General features: G+C 47.3%; 1 protein-coding gene across 4 annotated transcripts in view; it reads right to left on the bottom strand.

Annotated features, from left to right (window-relative positions):
* prox1a (prospero homeobox 1a) overlaps positions 1–19,299 on the bottom strand; it is a 151,779-nt gene that overhangs the window by 91,254 nt on the left and 41,226 nt on the right. For 2 of the 4 annotated variants that reach the window (XM_072508938.1, XM_072508949.1), the window contains exon 5: positions 4,473–4,544. The exons of the other annotated variants lie outside the window; for them this stretch is intronic. In XM_072508938.1, coding sequence (XP_072365039.1) covers positions 4,473–4,544 — 72 coding nt within the window. The remainder of the gene's footprint in view (positions 1–4,472; positions 4,545–19,299) is intronic. 4 annotated transcript variants of the gene reach the window in all.

Genomic DNA, 19,299 nt, shown 5'->3' with positions numbered 1-19,299 from the left:
AATAGCAAGTTAACCATTGCTAAATCACAGGCTGTATTCTTTACAGGGGATGGATCCCTGTTCCCGAGGGGGGCTTCCGAACGACAGAGGATCCCTGAAAAGGAATCACTCCCACCCTTGCCCAGCTACCAGTCCACCAAGTTTAACCTTTCGGGCTGCACATCTGACCCTAGCCTACAAGTCAGAAGTAAACCCCGAGAGGCGGCCGGAGATCGTTAATTGGCCACTCAGGGGCCTCAATTGGCCCATGGATAAGTGCAGTGGGCACTGTGCCAATTTTATGTCTCTCTGCCTCATCCTGTCCCCGGAGGGGTGGGGAGTTGGGGGGGGGGGGGGGGGGGGGAAGGCAAACAATTTTGGTTGTGCTTCAATGTTAAGCATTTGGCATGTGGAGCAAATCGAAACTCGAAAATGATAAATGACAAATCTTCTGGGACTTAAGTCTCTTTGGGTCAGTACTATAAAAAGTATGGTCAGTACTATAATAAGTAGAGGGCACATTTCATTACATTTGTAATGTTTGTGTGATTGGTGCTACCAATTTTGTTGATTCGACCTCTTAATGAAACTTGAACCATTTCTAGAAAAGGGCCAAGACAAGAAAATCTATAATCAGTAAACAAAACAAGTCCCCCAATCAAATTGTGACCCACTTTCACCGCATCCAAATATCAGAAAAAAAACACTGGTTCAGTGTAGCAAACAGGAATTCTCCAGCCACTTCCGGTGACAGCGGGCGGGAGGCGTCTGCACAATGGAGGGCTCCCAGTCGGCAACGGCATTTTCGGGACTTTTAAGCCCGGTCCCAGGGTCCGCGGAGGCAGCAAAAGAAGGGAGAAGGCACGGAGGAGACACAGTGGAGACACAGGAGGAAAAAAGGAACAAAGAAAAATGTCGAGGGCGAGCAAGAAAACGGCCAGGAAAAAAACAGCTGGAGGTCTGTCGGGGAGTGGAAAGGTCACCGCGGAGTCACCAGGAAAAATGGAGGCTGGAGCACCAGGGAAGGCCGCACTGCTTACGGCTGAAGAAATAACTAAGGTGATGGCTGCGGAATTTGAAAAGCAGTTGGCGCAGATTGCGAAATGCATGGTGACGGTGATGAAGGAGATGAGGGAGGTTTTGAGTGTGCTGGTGGAGGAGGCGGTTTCCCCGGTGAGGACGGAGGTGGCGAGCGCAGTGGCGGAGGTGCGAGAGCAAGGGGAGGCGCTGAAGGAAGTGGAGGAGACGTTATCGCAGCACGGTGATCAACTTGCCTCTATGGGGAAAGAGATGCGGAAGGTGATGGACACTAACAAGGATCTGCGAGGAAAAATGGAAGACCTGGAAAACAGATCCAGGCGACAGAATTTGAGGATTGTGGGGCTGCCCGAAGGAGTTGAAGGACCGAAGCCGACTGAGTACTTTGCCGCGATGCTGGCAAAATTATTGGGGGAGGGGGAGGATCCCTCCCGATATGAACTGGATCGGGCTCATCGGTCGTGGAGGCCTATACCAAAGGCGAGTGAGCCGCCAAGGGCAGTGACTCTGTGCTTCCGTAGGTACAGGGTGAAGGAGAAGGTCCTGAGCTGGGACAAGCAGAAGCGGGTGGTGCAGTGGGCTGGAGCTGGTATACGTGTATACCAGGACTTTACGGTGGAGCTGGCAAGGAGGCGGGCTGCCTTCAACCGGGTGAAGAAGGCACTGTACATTAGCAAGGTGCGGTGTGGCATTGTATATCCAGCGAAGCTGAGGGTGACTTACAAGCTCAGGGATTTTTAATTTGGAACGGCGGAAGCAGCGGAGGAGTTTGCAAAAGCAGAAGGACTGTGGCAGAACTGACAAATTGAGGAATGGCCATGTGCCGATGTAACCTCATGACTGTATTTTCTTCTTTTTTGTATCACTGCGCGCGGGTGTAGAGATTAAAGGAGCCAATGTGGTATATATTTGGACAAGGGAAGGGACGGGACTTTCACTCGAAATGAGAGTTCTTTGGGGTGTAGGTGGATATGCGGGGTTTGTGTGCTAAAAGGGGATCTTTGGGCTTTCCTGGGGCCGGGCAAGTGGGAAAGGGACCCGGGTGGGGGCCTCCACGCTGGCCGGTTTAAGCCGGCCAGTGAATGGGAGTGAGGTGGGGGGGAGGGGCTGCGGCCATCGGAGCCTGGCAGAACAGGGTCCGAGTGGTCTAGCCGGGGTGGAAAGTTGGGGGGGGGGGGAAAGGAACCGAGGTTGGGAGGAGGAGTTTTACAAGAGGCAGTGGACAGGAGGAGTTGGAGACCTGCGGTGGGGGGGGGGGGGGGGAACCCAGATTCCTTTTTGCCATTTGTTTATGTTAACATGCGGGTTGAGGTTTGGGGGTTGGTGGGTAGATGGGATCGTAGTTATTATGGGGACTGACATATCTTGCTGATTATTGTTTATTGTTGATGGATGTAAATGTGGGAGAAAATGTGAAAAAGGAGGAGAATTTAAAAAAAAAAAGGAATTCTCCGGCCATTCGCTGGCGGGGGGGGGGGGGGTCTCTCTGGTCCCGCCGGCGATGCACCCCTGCCTGCAGATTTCCCAGCGGCGTGGGATGGCTTCAATGGGGAATTCCATTGACAGCAGTGGGAGCAGAGGATCATGCTGCCAGCGAATGGTACGCTGTCTCCCGCCGCCAAGAAACATACAGCTGGGAAGCAGGAGAATCCCGCCCTACATCTGCATGCCAATTCTGCCCAATCTGATATCTATTTAGAATGTTGAAAATATGAACCTCGTCAATCCTGCCAACATTCCAAAGTTCCTCCATCTTAAACTTTGTTTAATTTAAGACAGGGATCCAACCTTCGGAGCAGTGGACTAAATCCATGTATAATAGCTAATGAGTGGATCACGTTTTTCAAGAATCATCATGATTAAACAGTATCCGACCTCCAAATCTTTTGCACATTTTGGAATCATTGCAATATCCAGTTTCCAAGTCCATCCCTCTCTTTTTATTTCACTCTTTCTACGTGCTCATTTACATTTCTCTCTCTACTTTTCATTTTTCACTTCCTCTTTCTCGCTTTCCTCTTTCCCTTTGCCTCTGCAACCGGTTTGCATTCAAGTTAGAAAAAGAAAAAGAAACATCTGGAGATCACCAATTGTAAAACCCTCACCTTGGGAACGACCCCAACAGCAAAAAACAACTTGCCCGTGAGAAGTAAAAAATAATTCAGGCAATAGCATTGTTGGTTCTTAGAGGGATTGCAACATGCATCTTGCACACCAAGAAAATCTTTCTCCTCCTCCAGTTTAGGTTTGCCTCAGTAATTCCAAGATGGAAATGGCCAAGCAGCGCTTCCAAATGTGGGACATTGTATGGTGAGCCCATGCATTCTCAGAGAGAGAGAGAGAGAGAGAGAGAGAGAGAGAATGTAGCCACTGTTTTTATTACTTATTACTTTAATTTCCAACAGATCAACTCCTTCAGATCAGGAGTTGCCCAGTGAAGCCACATTCAGCCTATAGCACGGGGTTGTTTATAAACAAAGTGGTTTTAGCTCCCTGTCGCTGGCCAATTTTATTGGCAGACTCGTGGCAACAGGAGGGAAAGGGAGATACCTTGTCACAGTCCCATTACTTTTTCAGAGGACTAATCTTGTTGCCAGATAGTATAATGCTGCATATGTAGGCAGATTTATGTAAACTTTATGCAAATTATGGAAATATCATCACCATTCATGGCTCTCACCATTTCTACCTTTGCTGGAGGAAAGGTCTACCCTGTTTGACCCAAGCAAGAGGCACTAAATGATTGCTGGAAGGCAGATGAAATGTATTGCTGCAGCCACATCTTGTGCAAGCTTGTGACTCGGATTCTGCATGCAGAGTGGGCCCAAGACGGGAATCAAAATGGTTTTCCTAAAAACATTCAAGACCGCCTGTGCTAGAATTCTATCCTCTGGCAGGAGCTAAAGTAACCGCCTTCACTTTGAAATTGTTATTGAGGCTAAAAACTCGAATGAGTGGTCAGAAGTCCTGTCCTGCAGAGGCACCCTAAACAACAGGGCAGTGAAAAGTCTAGGCCTCGCCAGAGTCGAGAGTCATTAAATCCTAGTTCCTGCATGGAATCCTGTACATATTTCATTTCATTGTGGAAATAGGAGAGAGATACTCTATGGATACATAAACTAGGGGCATCTGTTCGAGTTAGTGTCCAACAACACTGGTGTTATAATTCAGAAATTACAGGAAAGAAAGAAACCATTTAGGTCATCTTACCCATTTCTCTGCCAGTTTTATTTTATCTACTCTAATCCTGTTTTCTTCTCCATTCATAATAACTTTTTACATTCTTCCATTTCAAATTCGTACACTGCGACATGGGGATAGCTTTGACATGTACTAAGTCCACGACAAATGGGAATCAGCAGTTTATAACAGTTGACAGTGTGACAAGACATCATCAAGAGCTGAGAAATTTCAGAGAATTCAATTTGGGCACTCCATCGAAACAGGGTACTTACCTGCACGTGCATGGGAGAGGTCCGAGCAACTTCAGGTATTGGGCCTTGGACCTCATTCGAATAGGAACAGCTCTGTGGGAGGAGTCCAAGAAGGCAAGTTGAGGAAGATTGGATCATTGTTAGCATTGTTGTGGACCACAGTTAATTTACGTTTTCAGAGCAAGATCACAGACTCACGGGGTGTAGAAACAATGGACCTTGGGGTCGAGAGAGTGGACCTTGGGATGGGGGGGGATGGGGGGCGCAGAGGGGATACCAATCATTAGTTGGGATGCTTGGCAGTCTGGGTGGACAGAAGGAAGCAGCAGCAACCCATGAGTTTGAGGCTTGGAGATTGAAAATCCTAGGCTCAGGGAGACTAGATGTTGGGGATCTTGGGGCTGGAAATGAAGGAATTGCTGGTTTAATATGCGATCAAGAGTATCCCAACTCTACATTTTTGTTGCAGGCATTTGCAAGATCGGTGTCAGAGTGCAGCTTGCCATATTGGGAGAACTGCTTCACGCGCAAAACAAACCTGCAGTGGGGATCTCATTCAAGTGTTAAGCTTTGGTCAAGGATAATATGGCCGTAAGTGTGTGCCTGCTTCTTGCTTGGCATTTTGTGGACTTACTAGGTTGCCCAGCATTTGACTTTATGCAGCCCAATTTCCAGGCCAAGTTGTGTTAACAGGAAATTTGTGTGAATGTAAAATTTTAACTTAACATATAGATACAAAGCCAGTTACAATTTGGATGTTTTCCATTTTTAGTAGTCATTAACAGCTTTGGAGAATGTGTATAGTCTTTTATTACCAGATCATTACAGCTAGTTTATTCCTGGCAGCAGCAACTGAAAATTGGAAGTTTCTCTCCTCTGCTTCTTCTGGCATTAAAATGCAGAATGGCTATCAATATAGAGATGTTCCTCAATTTATTAAAAATAGGCATGAAATATTTTTGATATACTGAAAGGATCTGCAAACAAAGTCACCCTTTTTTAAGTGTCAAGTGTGTGAAGTAAGTCATGATTCGTAACAAAGAATAACTAATCTCTGCACTGGTAATAATGGGTTTTCCGTATTTCTGAAGCACCCAACGAGATACTTGATCTCTTTTTATTTCAACAAGTCTAAATCTCTGGCGATGCAGTGCAAGGTAATAGTTGGCAATAAAAACAACAAATAATAGTACAAAATCTGTTCCGCAAGCGTTCGAGGGCCCCACCTTCGCTGAGACATACATGAGAAAGTGGCCCACAGTTGAAACATTGCCAATGGTTGTCAGGGGGGGGCTGTGTGTTTCATTAAATTTAAAAGCAGTGCTTCCTCAAGGTCACCAGCACAACAATGCAAATTATTGACAGTTCAGGGCCACTGAGCATCTTAGTTACTGTGGTGTGGATTTTCACCCAAGAGGCAGGTAGTGGGAGAAGGGAAAATTCCCAGCTTGACCTGGCTGCCTCGGGAGGAAGTGCTCGAAAAATGGGAATTTCATTCTCGGGACAGGGGTGGGTGGGTGTGCAGTTGGGCAGCCGACCTGCAAACAGGTTGGAGACAGCCACAGGGCTGCTTGGTGCCGAGGCAGGTCTTTTGAACTGCCTGCCTTGGAGCTGTGGAATTTTATAATAACAGAAAGACTTTCCAGCCCTCACATGCCGCCATCCATGCCACCTCATTACCTCTAACCACCCTCAGCCACCCCCTAGGCCCCTCCATGCCAAGCTGTATCCCCTCAGCCACCCCTTAGGCCCCGCCATACCAAGCTATATCCCCCCACCCTCCCCCTAGGCCTCTTATGTTCCCATATCAAGCTACGGCACTTCTGTAACCCTATACACTGTATAGAATCTATGAACACTAGAGTGACAATAGGATATGTAAACAAAAAGCTTTTAAAAAGTTATTCATTGGTAACTTTCCACTTTGATTTCAAAATTTTATTTTTTTTTTTAAATAAAAGAGTACCCAATTCATTTTTCCAATTAAAGGGCAATTTAGCGTGGCCAATCCACCTGCCCTGCACATCTTTGGGTTGTGGGGGCGAAACCCACGCAAATATGGGGCGAATGTGCAAACTCCACACGGACAGTGACGCAGAGCCAGGATCGAACCTGGGACCTTGGCGCCGTGAGGATGCAGTGCAACCCACTGCGCCACCGTGCTGCCCCCACTTTGTTTTAAAATAACCAATTTTTACTACAACACAATAGAAGTGTCAATCATTCAAACCTTTTATCAATAGCTGAAACTGCAAGCACTCAAGACCACTTGACATTGTGTAAGTAAACATTATCGAATTGATATGAGATCCAGAACTGTCAATTCATGTTTTCCCTGGGCCTCAGGTGTTTCAGTACACTAACTGATGTCTTGGTTCCCAACCAAGAATGCATAATAACTCTTTCAATAGTATTCACCATAAAAGAGAGACGATGGACTGGATTCAACTAATTGGAAACAAAGTCCCATAGTGAGCGTGCTTAGCCGCGTGTTACCCGGCGCTCACAGCGCCGAGAAACACATGGCTATATAATGCGCCTCGTGCTGTATTAGGGGCCTCAATGAGGAACGCGCAGCCGAGGCCGCACACAGCTCTGTTTTGTACACTGGGGAGCCCCGCTCACTGGAACTCCCCAGTGTAGCGAATGATCGGGACGCCATTTTTAAATGGTGTCACGATAGAGGCTCCTAAAGTGACCCCCCAGCCCAAACACACTATGGAAGGGTCCCCACCTAACTCCCCACCCTGCATTCCCCAATGCAGGGTACCCCTGGCCCGATTGCCTGCACGGTGCCAAGCTGGCATTTCTGTGCACACGCAATGAGGCCGGGGTTACACAAAGTGTTGGGGGGTGGAGCCAGGGAACCCTACCATGTTGCGTTTAGACTTGGGGGAGGGAATTCCCCAATTTTAATTCTAAACATGTTGCGTTTAGAATTGGGGGAGGCCAAGAGATGGCACCCCGATCTCTTGCACAAGGGGAGTTCCTGCGAGCGGAACTCCCCATTGTAAAAAACGGGGCTGTGTGTGGCCTCGGCCTAGCATTTCCCGTTCAGGCCCCTTATTCAAAGCGAGTCGAGTTGAATAGCCATGCGTTTCTTGGCACTGCGAGTGCCAGGAAACACCTTGGCTAAACGCGCTCGCTCGGGGAATTTGTTCCCTTTTGGTAAGATTGCGCCCCATGTTCCTTTCTGAATAAACAAAAGAAGTTAAATGGTACTAGAAATATCCTGGAATTGTAATATCATCCTGGGTCATTCGCTCTCCTGTGCTCTAAAAGGCACAAGTTGGGATGAATTTTCAACTTTTAGTTGCTGCCAAAACACTGGACAATTAGCAGATCAGAAACCCACCGGAATTGTCAATGGACTTTGCCTTGGCTCTTTACCAGAGTTAGGGCATTAGCATCACTCTTGTGGGTGAGGTCTCATGCCATATCTGTGAAAGCAAGAACTTTGAATCAAAAGGACCATAGCAGAGTCAGAATGGCTCACTTGCACACATTTATTAGAGACTTGGGAAGGCTGCTCCCTGGATCTCTAACCTTTACCTGGAGGCTCGGCTGAGAGATATGAAGGAATGCAATGAGATGATCCTTCTCAGATGGTAGCAAGTGATAGACACCTTGATGGACACTGGTAATGTGTATCCACTGGGTCCACTGGAAAGGTGGTCTTATTCTCGGAGGCGCAGATGTCATTAATAAACTGCTGTAAAAGCCTGAACTGCCTGAGGCACTGGTTCTCAGGCACATTGATACAGCTGAACCCCTGCTGGTAGATCCCGGGTTAGGATCTCACCTCCTAGGAGCCTATTCTGTGTCCATCCCCCTGCCCTATGAAGAGTCATGCAGATGAGACTAAGGCAGTGAATGCTGCAGCTGACAGTATTGTTGCTCCTTTTGTTCCTCATTAGAGATGTAAGATAGAGCCAAATAAACCATGGCATATGCTGGCATCATGCAGCTGAAATAGAGTTAAGTGCAAGACAGCCAAAATGTCTTCCAAGAAGTTACCAATCACTTGTCAAGCAGTGAAAATACTCTTTGAGAAAGAATGCATGAGCCGCCGCCTCTCACCTGGACATGGCTGCAGCTCATCAGTTTTTCACCGTTCAAAGGCTTCCTAGCCTGAGTTTCACCAAAGTGGCACTCCCCACTCTACATTTGCATGGTTCATCTTGGCATGTTGCTGACAGCTTGTAAGTTTAAAAACACTGGTTGGGCCTCAACTGGAGTGCTGCATCTAATTCTGGGCACCATACAAAGAATGATGTGAATGCATCAGAGAGGAGGTAAAAAAGCTTCTGGAGAACGGTTTCAGGGATGAGGAATTTCATTTATGTGGCTAGGTTGGAGAATTTGGGATAATTTCCCTCAAAGAAAAGGTTGAGAAGAAATTTGATGGAGATATTCAAAATCATGAGAAGTCTAGACAGGGTAGATAGGGAGAAACTGTTCCCATTGGTGGAACAACCAAGAACCAGAAGGTCCAGGTTTAAGGTAGTTGGCAAAAGGAGTATTAGTGACATGAGGAAAAAACATTTCACGCAGCGCGTGGTTTGGATTTGGAATCCACTTCCTGTGTGTGTGGTAGAGGCAGGGTCAGTTAAGACTTTCAAAATGGAATTGGATTATCAGAAAAGAGAAAAAAAACTGTAGGGCTTCAGTGAAAAAGGGGGGTAGCACTGAGTTTATTACTCTTTCGGATGGCCAGCGCGACACAATTGCCAAATGGCCTCCTTCTGTGCTGTAACCATTCTATGTCTCTATTTAATAAATCTGTGTTTGGACCAAACTGTAATGAGTTTTGAAGGCAAATGATCCTGGAAGAACCCATCATTTATGTGATATGAGGCATCGTTGGCTAGGCCAACATTTGTTGCCCTTCGCCAATTGCCCTCGAGAAAGTGGTGGTCAGCTGCCTTCTTGAACCGCTGCACACCATGTAGAGTAGGTACACCCACAGTGCTGTTGGGGAGGGAGTTCTAGGATTTTGACCCGGTGACAGAGAAAGAAATGTGATAGATTTCCAAGTCAGGATGGTGAGTGTCTTGGAGGGGAACTTCCAGCTGGTGTTTCATGGCTGAAGATTGACTCCTGCGATGATGGGGACCTAATGAGGAGGCCAGGATGCTTCACCCAGTTTGCTGTAGATAACCAACGTCTCAGCCTTGTCTTTTACGCTCAAGTGCTGGGCTCCAGACTGGCTCTATACACTGCCTTTGGTATGGTTGGAGAAGGCTGTGCTACATGCTGGGAACAGCACACTGAATCGGCTTAGGAACCAATTGAAACTGTGCACCCTTGGGTGGTAGAATTAAGTGTGTATGGGTATTACCTCATTGCAAGTGAATGAAACTTCTTTAAGGTACGTATGTAACAAAGTTCTAAAATGACCGATGCACAGAGATAAAGATCCAAAATGATAGATTTTTAGGAGGCTGATTGATGCATTATTTGTTACTTACCTCTTTCAGTAGAATAAGGAAGTGGGAGTGAAACACTTTCAACTGCATTTTTCCTGTTAACATATATTTATAAAGCTTTAAACTTACTTGAGAATAACTTGTTCAAAAATAGTAAATATTTGGAATTACCCGCCTCATAACTTAGTGGAAGCAAAATATTTTTCAGCTGTTCAAAATACAATAGTTTGGTAGTACGGTAGGGGAGAGTTAGAGTAAACAGAACTTAGACTAAATTTTCAGTCGCCAGTTGCCATTGTTGCAGTGAAAATGGAGTGGGTGACAGTCCCAGCTCTCAACATGCCAAATTTGGAGCTGCACAAAGTTTCTGATAGGCAACACTAACAGCCAGTGGCAGTGTTGAACAGGCCAATTAATACCTTGGTATTAATTGGTGGATGCACAGCATTTACCACCATTCTGATGTTGCAGGTTGCCAGATGCAAAGAACGTCCACCTAAAATGCAGTCCGAGTTTGCTTTGCAGCTTTATATATACTGTAAGTCATGCAAATTACTATAAACAGTCACATTCATTTTTGGCATCTTCACGGTTTTCCTTTTTTTCTCCTGCTGCCACTTAGCTTATGAACCTTTTTGCAATTTTCCTCTCACAATACTGGAAGTGTAAATTCCTAGCTGATGTATTTGGAAGAGGAAGACCTGTAGAGAAACCAAGCATGTGAGGTGTTCTGTGTATCCTCCATGGTACTTGTGCCTGTAGATAGAGAGATGATATCTCACTTTGGTAGCAGTTAAGTGCAGGTGGAGGCTCCGCTTTCCAAAAAGAAACTGGACAGCAGAAATAGTGACAACACTGAGATATGTGATGGGTGCAAAAGATGCAATGTTGAATGCATCCTTGGAGGCACCTGAATTACAGCAGGTTATACTTTCATCAGCACTGCATAGAAGAGGCAGCAGTGGTTGGCACTGTTACCTCACAGCCCCAGGAATCCCGGGTTCAATTCCAGCATTTTGTGACTGTGTGGAGTCTGCACATTCTCCCCTGGTTTGTGTGGGTTTCCTCTGGGTGCTCCAGTTTCCTTCCACAGTCCAAAGATGTGCAGGTTAGGTGGATTGGCTATGCTAAATTACTCCTTAGTGTCCAAAGATTAGTTGGGGTTTTGGTGATAGGGCAGGAGAAGTGGGCCTACGTAGGGTGCTCTTTCAGAGAGGGTCAGTGCAGACTTGATGGGCCGAATGGCCCCTTCTGTACTGTAGGGATTCTATTCTATTCGAAGAAGGTATGCCAGGAAAATCAAGAGCCTATATAGGCTGACTTGCCACATCAACTATGAAGCCAGGCTTTCTGCTGGTTTTGGCATATCCTCCTGGCAATTTATAGGTTTGAAGAGGAGCAGAAGCAGGGCTGTATCACCTGCTAAAAGATTCGGACACCTGTGCTTTCCGTACAGCACAGGGCTAACACAGGTAGGTGAATTGCAATGGAAACAGTGCCATGGAGCAACACAGAGGGCAACCCTTCTTGCAATCATTTAATGTAACACTTCTGTTAAAGCAGACATTAAATAAAGGGTCAGGTGCTCAGCTTGTGTTTCCTTTTCTTTCACGTTTGCTTATTCTTCTTAGTTTCCTGCTCCATCAGCCTTGATAAAAGCTGTTGAAGGATTCAAATGCCTTTTGGGGCTTCTCAAAGTTTTTAAGAACTTGTGTCTTTGTTACTGTCCTTCCATTGCCATAATCCTTCAAATTTTACTTACACAATTCCTTACTTCAACTATTAATATACCAGCTGCGTCTGCACCTGTACTATGCTGACCTTGGAAAATTAAGTGTAAACTGTGTACTTCCTTTTGAGTCCTTCTGAACCTGCCAATAAAGATGTAAATAATGGCAATATCAAAACCTTAGTTTCTCTCTCTTATCCTTCCCTTGTTCAAAAAAAATCTTTCCCAACATCTTTTTAAAACTGAATAATATTATATGAATAAATTACACAAACCAGACAACTCTACAAGAGTCACTTTTTTATGGAGAATAATGGATACCTGGCAATGATTACAAAGCAGTAATTTGATCGAAGGCTTGACATGGCATCATAAACTGCGAGGACAAAGCCTGAGTGGTTTATAACAGGCATCTGAATCCCTAGATTAGATTACAGCCCTGTAATCACTTTTTAAAATATATACAGTTTTAATTTTAAGTGGAGCTTTATTCTATTTTCTGCTGGCAGCAGTTGTCCGTGCCAGCATCAACTGTCAATACATTCAATGTTGCTGAATCTCAAGGTTTAATGACTGTGATATAGTTACCTTATTTTCTCCTTGGCCTCAACCTGGAAGTTAAACCTAAAAATGCACCAACGTTGCATTCAGGTATCTTCTCAATCTCATTAAAATATGCCCAAGTGTAAATGGGCATAAAATCAGTTGAAATTGCAGTCAACCAACTAGGCCAAAGGCACCTTAAAAATTTAGATTTTAACTCATGTAAATATTGTTCATTCAGGTCAGGCACAGTATGCATAAGAAAATGCAATCAGGGAGGTTTGATGTTAATGTGACATACTTATGCCATAAACACATATATTTTTTAAAGAAACAGGAAATACAGAGAAGATCGGAGCTCCGCTCCATATTCTCAAAGGAGAAATCTTTTAGCGTTCTCAAAAATTAAAAGCAGGAAAATCATTTCCCCATGTGCCTGTAAAGCTGGACACAAAGGTTGATAGACTTAGCTCAATCCAAACAAGTGCATTTGGACAATACTATGGGTTGGAGATGTGGCCTGGTGGAGACTTATTGGGATGCTGGGTTGATGGACAGACTTAAAAGATGTAGAAGACTTGGGGCGCGATTCAGTAACCCTGTTGCACCCAACGTGGATCTGGGCGCAATGGCCAAATCGTGCGGAGCCCCAAATCGGTCGGTGAAATCTTGCGTGAGTCACCCGACTCGATCCGTCCAGCGTAATCTGGATCTCAACCTCACTGGGCATGATCCTGATCTGCATATTTAAATGGGCCTCATGACTCATAAATACCTGGACGGCAGATCTACACGGCGCCAGGGTCTCACCGCCGCATCTGGGCGACATCGCCAGGGCACACAAACGTGGACCAGTTGTAAGCCTGCCACAGCAGGGGGGAGGGGCCGCACAGGCCATTGGAGATCCCCGTGTGGTCGGGGGCAGGGCAGGGTGGCACCTGGGCACTGCCAGCTCGGTACCCTGGCAGTGTCACCCAGACACCCTGCCAGTTCCATCTTGGCACTATCAGAGTGCCCAGGTGGCACGGTCAGAGTGCCAGGCTGGAAATTTCAGGGGGTCTCCCCAGAGGTTGGTGGGGGTGACAGGGAATCATAAAAGAGCGTGGGGGCGGGGTGGGTGGAGATCAGGGCAGCCTGCCAAAATGGCGCATTGATCTGCAAGGAGCTTTTTCTGCTAGCAGGAAATCTCTCGAAGTGTGGCCTTGACAGAAAGAAACCTCCGAGGCCAAAAAGCAGCAAAGTGATGTTGAATAGTGGGGTGTTCCTCGGTGCTGCATCTGCGGCGAATCACCCCACTAAAAAGTGGATTTTAACTCGAGTCCTCGGAATTGTGCACTTGGTTGTATTATAGTTTAGGATATCATTCACCCACGTGAAAAGTTTGCATAACTTGTTTACACGCTGATTAGAGGGCTGGAATTCTCTGTCTGGGATACTATGGGCAGGATTCTCCAGTTGCGCCCACCTGGTGACTGGAAATTCCCACCCGATGTCAATGGACCTTTACATAGTCCGCCCCCTCCCATGGCAATCTTGCGGTGGGGGTGGAAGAATCTTGCCCCAAGTGTTCTCAGTGGGACTGAATAGCATGCGAGTCGCGTTTCCATTGGGGTCACTATCTGTTCAGTGAGTCAGGACATGTAAAAGGTCCAGCACTCTGCCGGCGTGAATTAAAAGCAATTCCTGACCAAGAGGGTGGTGAAATCGCACGGGCCAGAATTGGTGCGAAAGAGCCTGACAGCTGGAGTTGTTTTTAAGCACTCCACTCATCACACACTCCCTGCAGGCACGAAGGTGGCTCACTGAAGACCTGCACTCTTCCCCCCCACCCCCCGGATTTCAGGAGTCTGAAGTGTACCCACTGCTCGATGCCAATGAAGAGAGGAGAAACACCCTCTCAGGTGTGGGCCACAGACTCAATCTTGCTTTCCTGAACAGCACCTGGGAGGAGGTGGCAGAGGCAGTTAGTGCTGCCAGCCTCACCAGGAAGTGACAGCAGTGATCCTGAGGAGTTGGGGGGCCACTGGTGAGGCCTCTGCCCTGAGAGGGGCAGACAATCAGTGAGGGTTCCAAAGGCCACTGTGCTGGTGTCCTTTGCTTGGGGTGAGCTCTGCTAATCCCCTGTTCCTCTGCAATGGGGTGGCGCTTCTGAGGAGTGCCAACACCCAGTGGGTCAATGTTTGAGCTTGGCCACGCTCATCTCCTTGATGGAACTGCTGGGGTATGAAGGTTTCCAGCGTGGGTGGGCTCCCAGATGACCCGAGGCTCTCTGAGCATTCACGAACACAGTGAGCATTCAGCAGTGCGAGCAGCCAGGAGCTTGTACGTAGCATCAAAAGGTGTGTTTAAATCCACACACTGCAGCAATGGCAGTCTGAGCCAGGCCACCCCACTCCCTAGGGAGACATCCCGAATCCAAGGATTTGGCACCAAGTCGATCCCAGCTCCTGCCGCCAGCCTGGGAAGCCACCCCCCACCAAGCCCGACAATGTTTGAGAGTTTTTTAGCCTCCCGCTCTCTCCCCTTCCCCAGCCATGGCGCCCAGGCCCACTTGTAAATACTTGCACTAATTAGCACCTGCGAGGCAGTCACCTAAGTGAGGCGGAGCATCACGGAGGGGTGGAGTACGAAGTGTCCAACCTGCTAATGATATTTAATTCCATGCAAATGGCAGTTTTGCATGGACTTGCGCAAACCTCCGATAACACTGCCAGTGAAGAAACGGAGCATGGCAACGGAATCGACGCAGAGCACAAATTGTATTTTTCCACAGCGCTATTCTCTGCCCGATCACAATTCTCGCTGCCGGCATCACAAAGCGGAGAATTCAGCCCCAGGTATAACAGAGCACAAATGTGGAGGGAACCTCAGTCTTCCAAACTATTTCAAGAATATAATTTGTAAAAATATGATCATTCAAAAGAAAATTCAGAATTTAGACTCATGGCAAATGCCTAATGTTTTAAAACTTTTGTTTGGGAGACTACGTCCCCACGCCGGTGTGAAAAGTGGTGCTTTGCTCTAGGAAAACTGGCGCAAAATGGTCACCGATTCCCTTCTCCGGGGCCGGGGAGGGAGGGCCCTCCCTCCCTCCCCTGCCCGCGGATCGTCCCTCCCCCGACTGTGGCGGCGCCAGACCGAGTCCGCAGCCACCACGCTAAATTCACGCCGGGCGAGAACATGAGAGTTCCACGCCGTTGGGAACTCGGCCGGTCGGGGACGGAGCATCGCGGGGCGGGCATCAGGCAATGGCCTGAGCCATGGATACAGCGTGCGGTGTATCCAGAGAGTACGCCGCTTTTCAGGGGGTGGAGCATCGTGCAAGCGGCGCCGCCCCCGATTTTGGCTTCATCAGGGATTCTCCGCCTCCTCGCCAAACGCAATTACGGCATCGGGGATCGGAGAATTCAGCCCAAGGTTTTCCTTCGCCTTACTGTTACATTCTAACTTTGGAAGTTTCTAGAACCGTAAGGCTGAATTAAAATCAAGAAATCTTGTGAACAAAAAGTAATAAAATACTGAAGTTGCTGGAAATCTGACACAAACTGAAAATGCTAGAGATGTTCAGGTCAGGCAACTTATGTGACGAGAACAAAAGATGATGGTCATCAGAACTGGGAGGCTATTACAGGTGACCAGCATGTAGCAAAGATAAGTTGGAAGGGAAAATAAAACATTACAATTACACAAACAGAAAACGGAAATATTACAAATTGTAAACTGCGTTTATGGAGGTAAACAATAAACAGAACAAAGAAAAAAGATTTTCTAGCAGGCTAAATAGGGCAAACCTAAGATTTTACAGTAAACAGAAGCTAACTTAAGTGAGGGGTATTTTTAAGCAAAACATCTTTATAAGAGATATTCCTGTAAAATAGGTTTGAATGCTTTTGAGCATGCAGTACAGAGAAACCCTTGACATTTTTAAAACACACTTGTTTTCTCCTTCTTAAATCCTGTGCTAGAAAAGCTAGGTCATGGACTTGGATATCGTCATATCTTTGTTGATCAGTCATCAGCAGATGAATGAAATTTCATTTCATCTCAACATCCGAGCAGCTCAAATGAGAAATGGTACAATCTAATAAAATGCTACAGCCCAAACCATTGCTAATATTTGATGTATGTATCACATTTATTCATAGAAATGCAAAGTAAGCATTTTTAGAATGGAGGTACCAGCTTGCGGTGAATGAGTGGTCACACTGTAAATGCAGACCGCTACATCATCCTGTTAAATATTGATCATCACTCCATAAGCTTCCCATGAATTCTTCACTGGAGGTAGGTAAGACTAAATATCCCCAAAAATGCAAGTACCAAGAAAAAGTGCTTAACTTAATTCATCCAGTTATTCCACGTAAAATAAATTGGGCCTGATCTAACCAAATGGAGTCCCATAGCAAGCGTGGGTAGCTGTGTATTTCCTGGTGCTTGCAGCGGCGAGAAACATAACGCTATCTAACGCTACTCCGATTAGATACGAGGCCTCAATGGAGAACGCATGACCGAGGCCACACCGCTCGCCTGAACTCCTCAGTGCTGGGAGAGATCGGGAGGCCATTTAAAAGTCCCTAACGTGACCTATGAACCTCCCAAAATCCCAACTCCTTGTTCCCCACCCCCTCCCCCCCCCGCCACCCACTTGCAATGGCACCCCCGGACCCGAACCCCGTCAATACAATTGCCAGCTTGACAACCTGGCAGTGGCCCTTGCAGCTGGTAGTGCCAGGCTGACACAAAGGTGCACCAGCAGTGCCAAGGTGCCACCCAACTAGAGGGCAAGCACCTGGGGTCCTCCAATCCCCTGGGAGACCCCCTCAAGTGCTGTTCCGCCTGGTCTGCGTTTGTGGGGACCAGTACTGACCAGTGCTCGCCGCACATCTCCAAGGTGAAGGGGATAGATCCCAACGCCTCAGTTATCTCAGGGAACTGCATATTAGAGTGAGAGTAGCTATCTGGCTCCACTGTGCAGATTTGGCAATCACAATGGGCGGGATTCACATCGCAATATCTCATGATTGCGTTAGATCTCACAAGGCATAGCAAGCCGGGTAGATCCCGGGAGCGGGGTTCTCCTGGCGTCTACTGGCAATGTTGCGTCGTGGTGCACTGACTTTCAGGTGCAATGTGACCAGTGGATCGCGCTCTTTATGTATGTATACGTAAAATCCACATACTTTAAAATTCTACTGTCTGTGGGCAATTTCAAGATTGTAATTTTCATCTTTCAATTCAGGTAACTTTTTAAAACTAAACTTAAGTAATACATTCCTTCTCTGCAATGAGAGCCTAGCCCCGATTTTCATCCACATCTTCAATTATAAATGGGGTGATAGAGAACAAAACTTACCACCCCATTCTGTCCAGCATTTTGACTAACAATAGCCAAAGCTCTTGCTGAAAATAGGCATGCGTCGCGTCATGCATTGGGATCTCATCGTGGCAATTTCCAGTGCCAAGGGCCAGAATTTTCCAGACTCACTTCAGCGGGTTCTCCTGTGGCATGGCCTGGGGCCAATGAAATAAGATCCCGCCAATGCAGGGGCTAGAAAATTCTGGTCGATGGGTAGGTACCCAATCCTCAAAAGCCCGTTCCCGGTATCCATCCTTCCCCTCTTTTTAGTTATAAAATGTTGGCTTAGATTCAAGGATGAGCAGTCATTTCTCCACTGCAACCACCCCACCGCAAGCTTCTCATTACAGACCCAAATATTGGAATATTAAGGGTGCAATTCAGCGGACTCAAGTTGAAGTCCGCTGAACGTCACGTTTAGTGGGGTGATTCCCAGTGCTGCTGCGCCGAAAAAGACCCCGTTATTCAACTGCACATTGCTATTTTGTTTGGCCTTGGTGAGGGACTCCCGATCGAAGCCACTCTTAAGTCATTTCTGCACTGGTGAGCTCAGATCGACAGTGCAGGAAGACTATTGGAGTATCGGGAACCACTTTTAAAGGCAGCCCTGTTTCGAACCCCCTCAGTGCCTCCACCATGGCCTCATTCCCCACTTCACCCAGCTTACCTCTTCAAGGGTCCTCAAGCCTTCCCTCACTCGACCTCTCATGGGCAAGACCCGGGCCCAACCCCTGGCACGGGCCACCTGGGCACCTTGGGACTGCCAGCCTGGCACCTTGGCAGTGCCCCTGCCAGCCTTGCAGTGCCACTCAGAGAGTACCAGGGTAGCACTGCCAAGTGCAAGGCTGGCAGTGCCAAGGTGTCGAGGGAGAGTGCCACTGCCCAGTCCCCTACCACCAGGGCGCCGCAACTTCCTAGCGAGACCCCCCCCCCCGCCAGGTGCTATCATGACTGGTTCACCCCTCCAGCATCCACCTTCCCATGTTCTGGAGTCCCTGGCTCCTGACCGCAAGAATCAGCATGGTCAGGGAGTGAAAGGGTGGGGGAGGGTGAACACTACTGGAGAGGAAGATAAGCATTATGAGGGGAGGGTAAACAATATGATAGGTGAGCTTGCTGGTGAGAGGAGAGTGAGCAGTGTTAGAGGTGATAAATCCATTTAAAACAGTGCAAGTCAATGAACTAAACACAGACCTTAAGGGATGTGTCTTTAGTTCATGATGAAAAATGGGTGTGGCTTCGCTGGAATTTCACTCGCTATTTGGCTTCCCAGTTTTGTTTGTTACTGTAACCCTGCTGGGGCCAGCATCAGAATGTGCAAAGGCTGAGTGGGCATATTAAATCACAAATCAGTTGTGGGGTGCTAACCGGAACTTCTGGGCCATGAGATTTCAATTTTTCCAAAGAGTGAGATCATGGAGAATCCTATAGACCTTCTAATTGACCAACCAACAATCAATGTTAAATTCATGGAATATTTACTGCCATTTGGCCGGTCTAGTATCTGCCAACTCTCTACAAGACCAATTTAACTATTGCCACCCCCCCGACCTTCCTCGTAGCACTGCAAATCCTCTCTTCAGGGAGTTTATTCAAATCCCTTCCAAAGACCATGGGCTCGATTCACCGAGCCTCCTCGCCGAAATTGCGTTCGGCGCGGGGGGGGGGGGGCAGAACGGTTGTCAACCCGGAAATTCGGACCGGCGGCGCTCCGGCAGCTTGAGAATCGCGTGCGCGCGAACTACGTGGCACCGTATGTGGTAGGGGGCGACTGACAGAAGCTCCCCTCCG

Source organism: Scyliorhinus torazame, chromosome 1, assembly GCF_047496885.1.
Source record: "Scyliorhinus torazame isolate Kashiwa2021f chromosome 1, sScyTor2.1, whole genome shotgun sequence".
Taxonomy (NCBI): domain Eukaryota; kingdom Metazoa; phylum Chordata; class Chondrichthyes; order Carcharhiniformes; family Scyliorhinidae; genus Scyliorhinus; species Scyliorhinus torazame.
The sequence above is the reverse complement of the archived record's forward strand: the minus strand, read 5'-3'. Positions and strand labels throughout refer to the sequence as shown.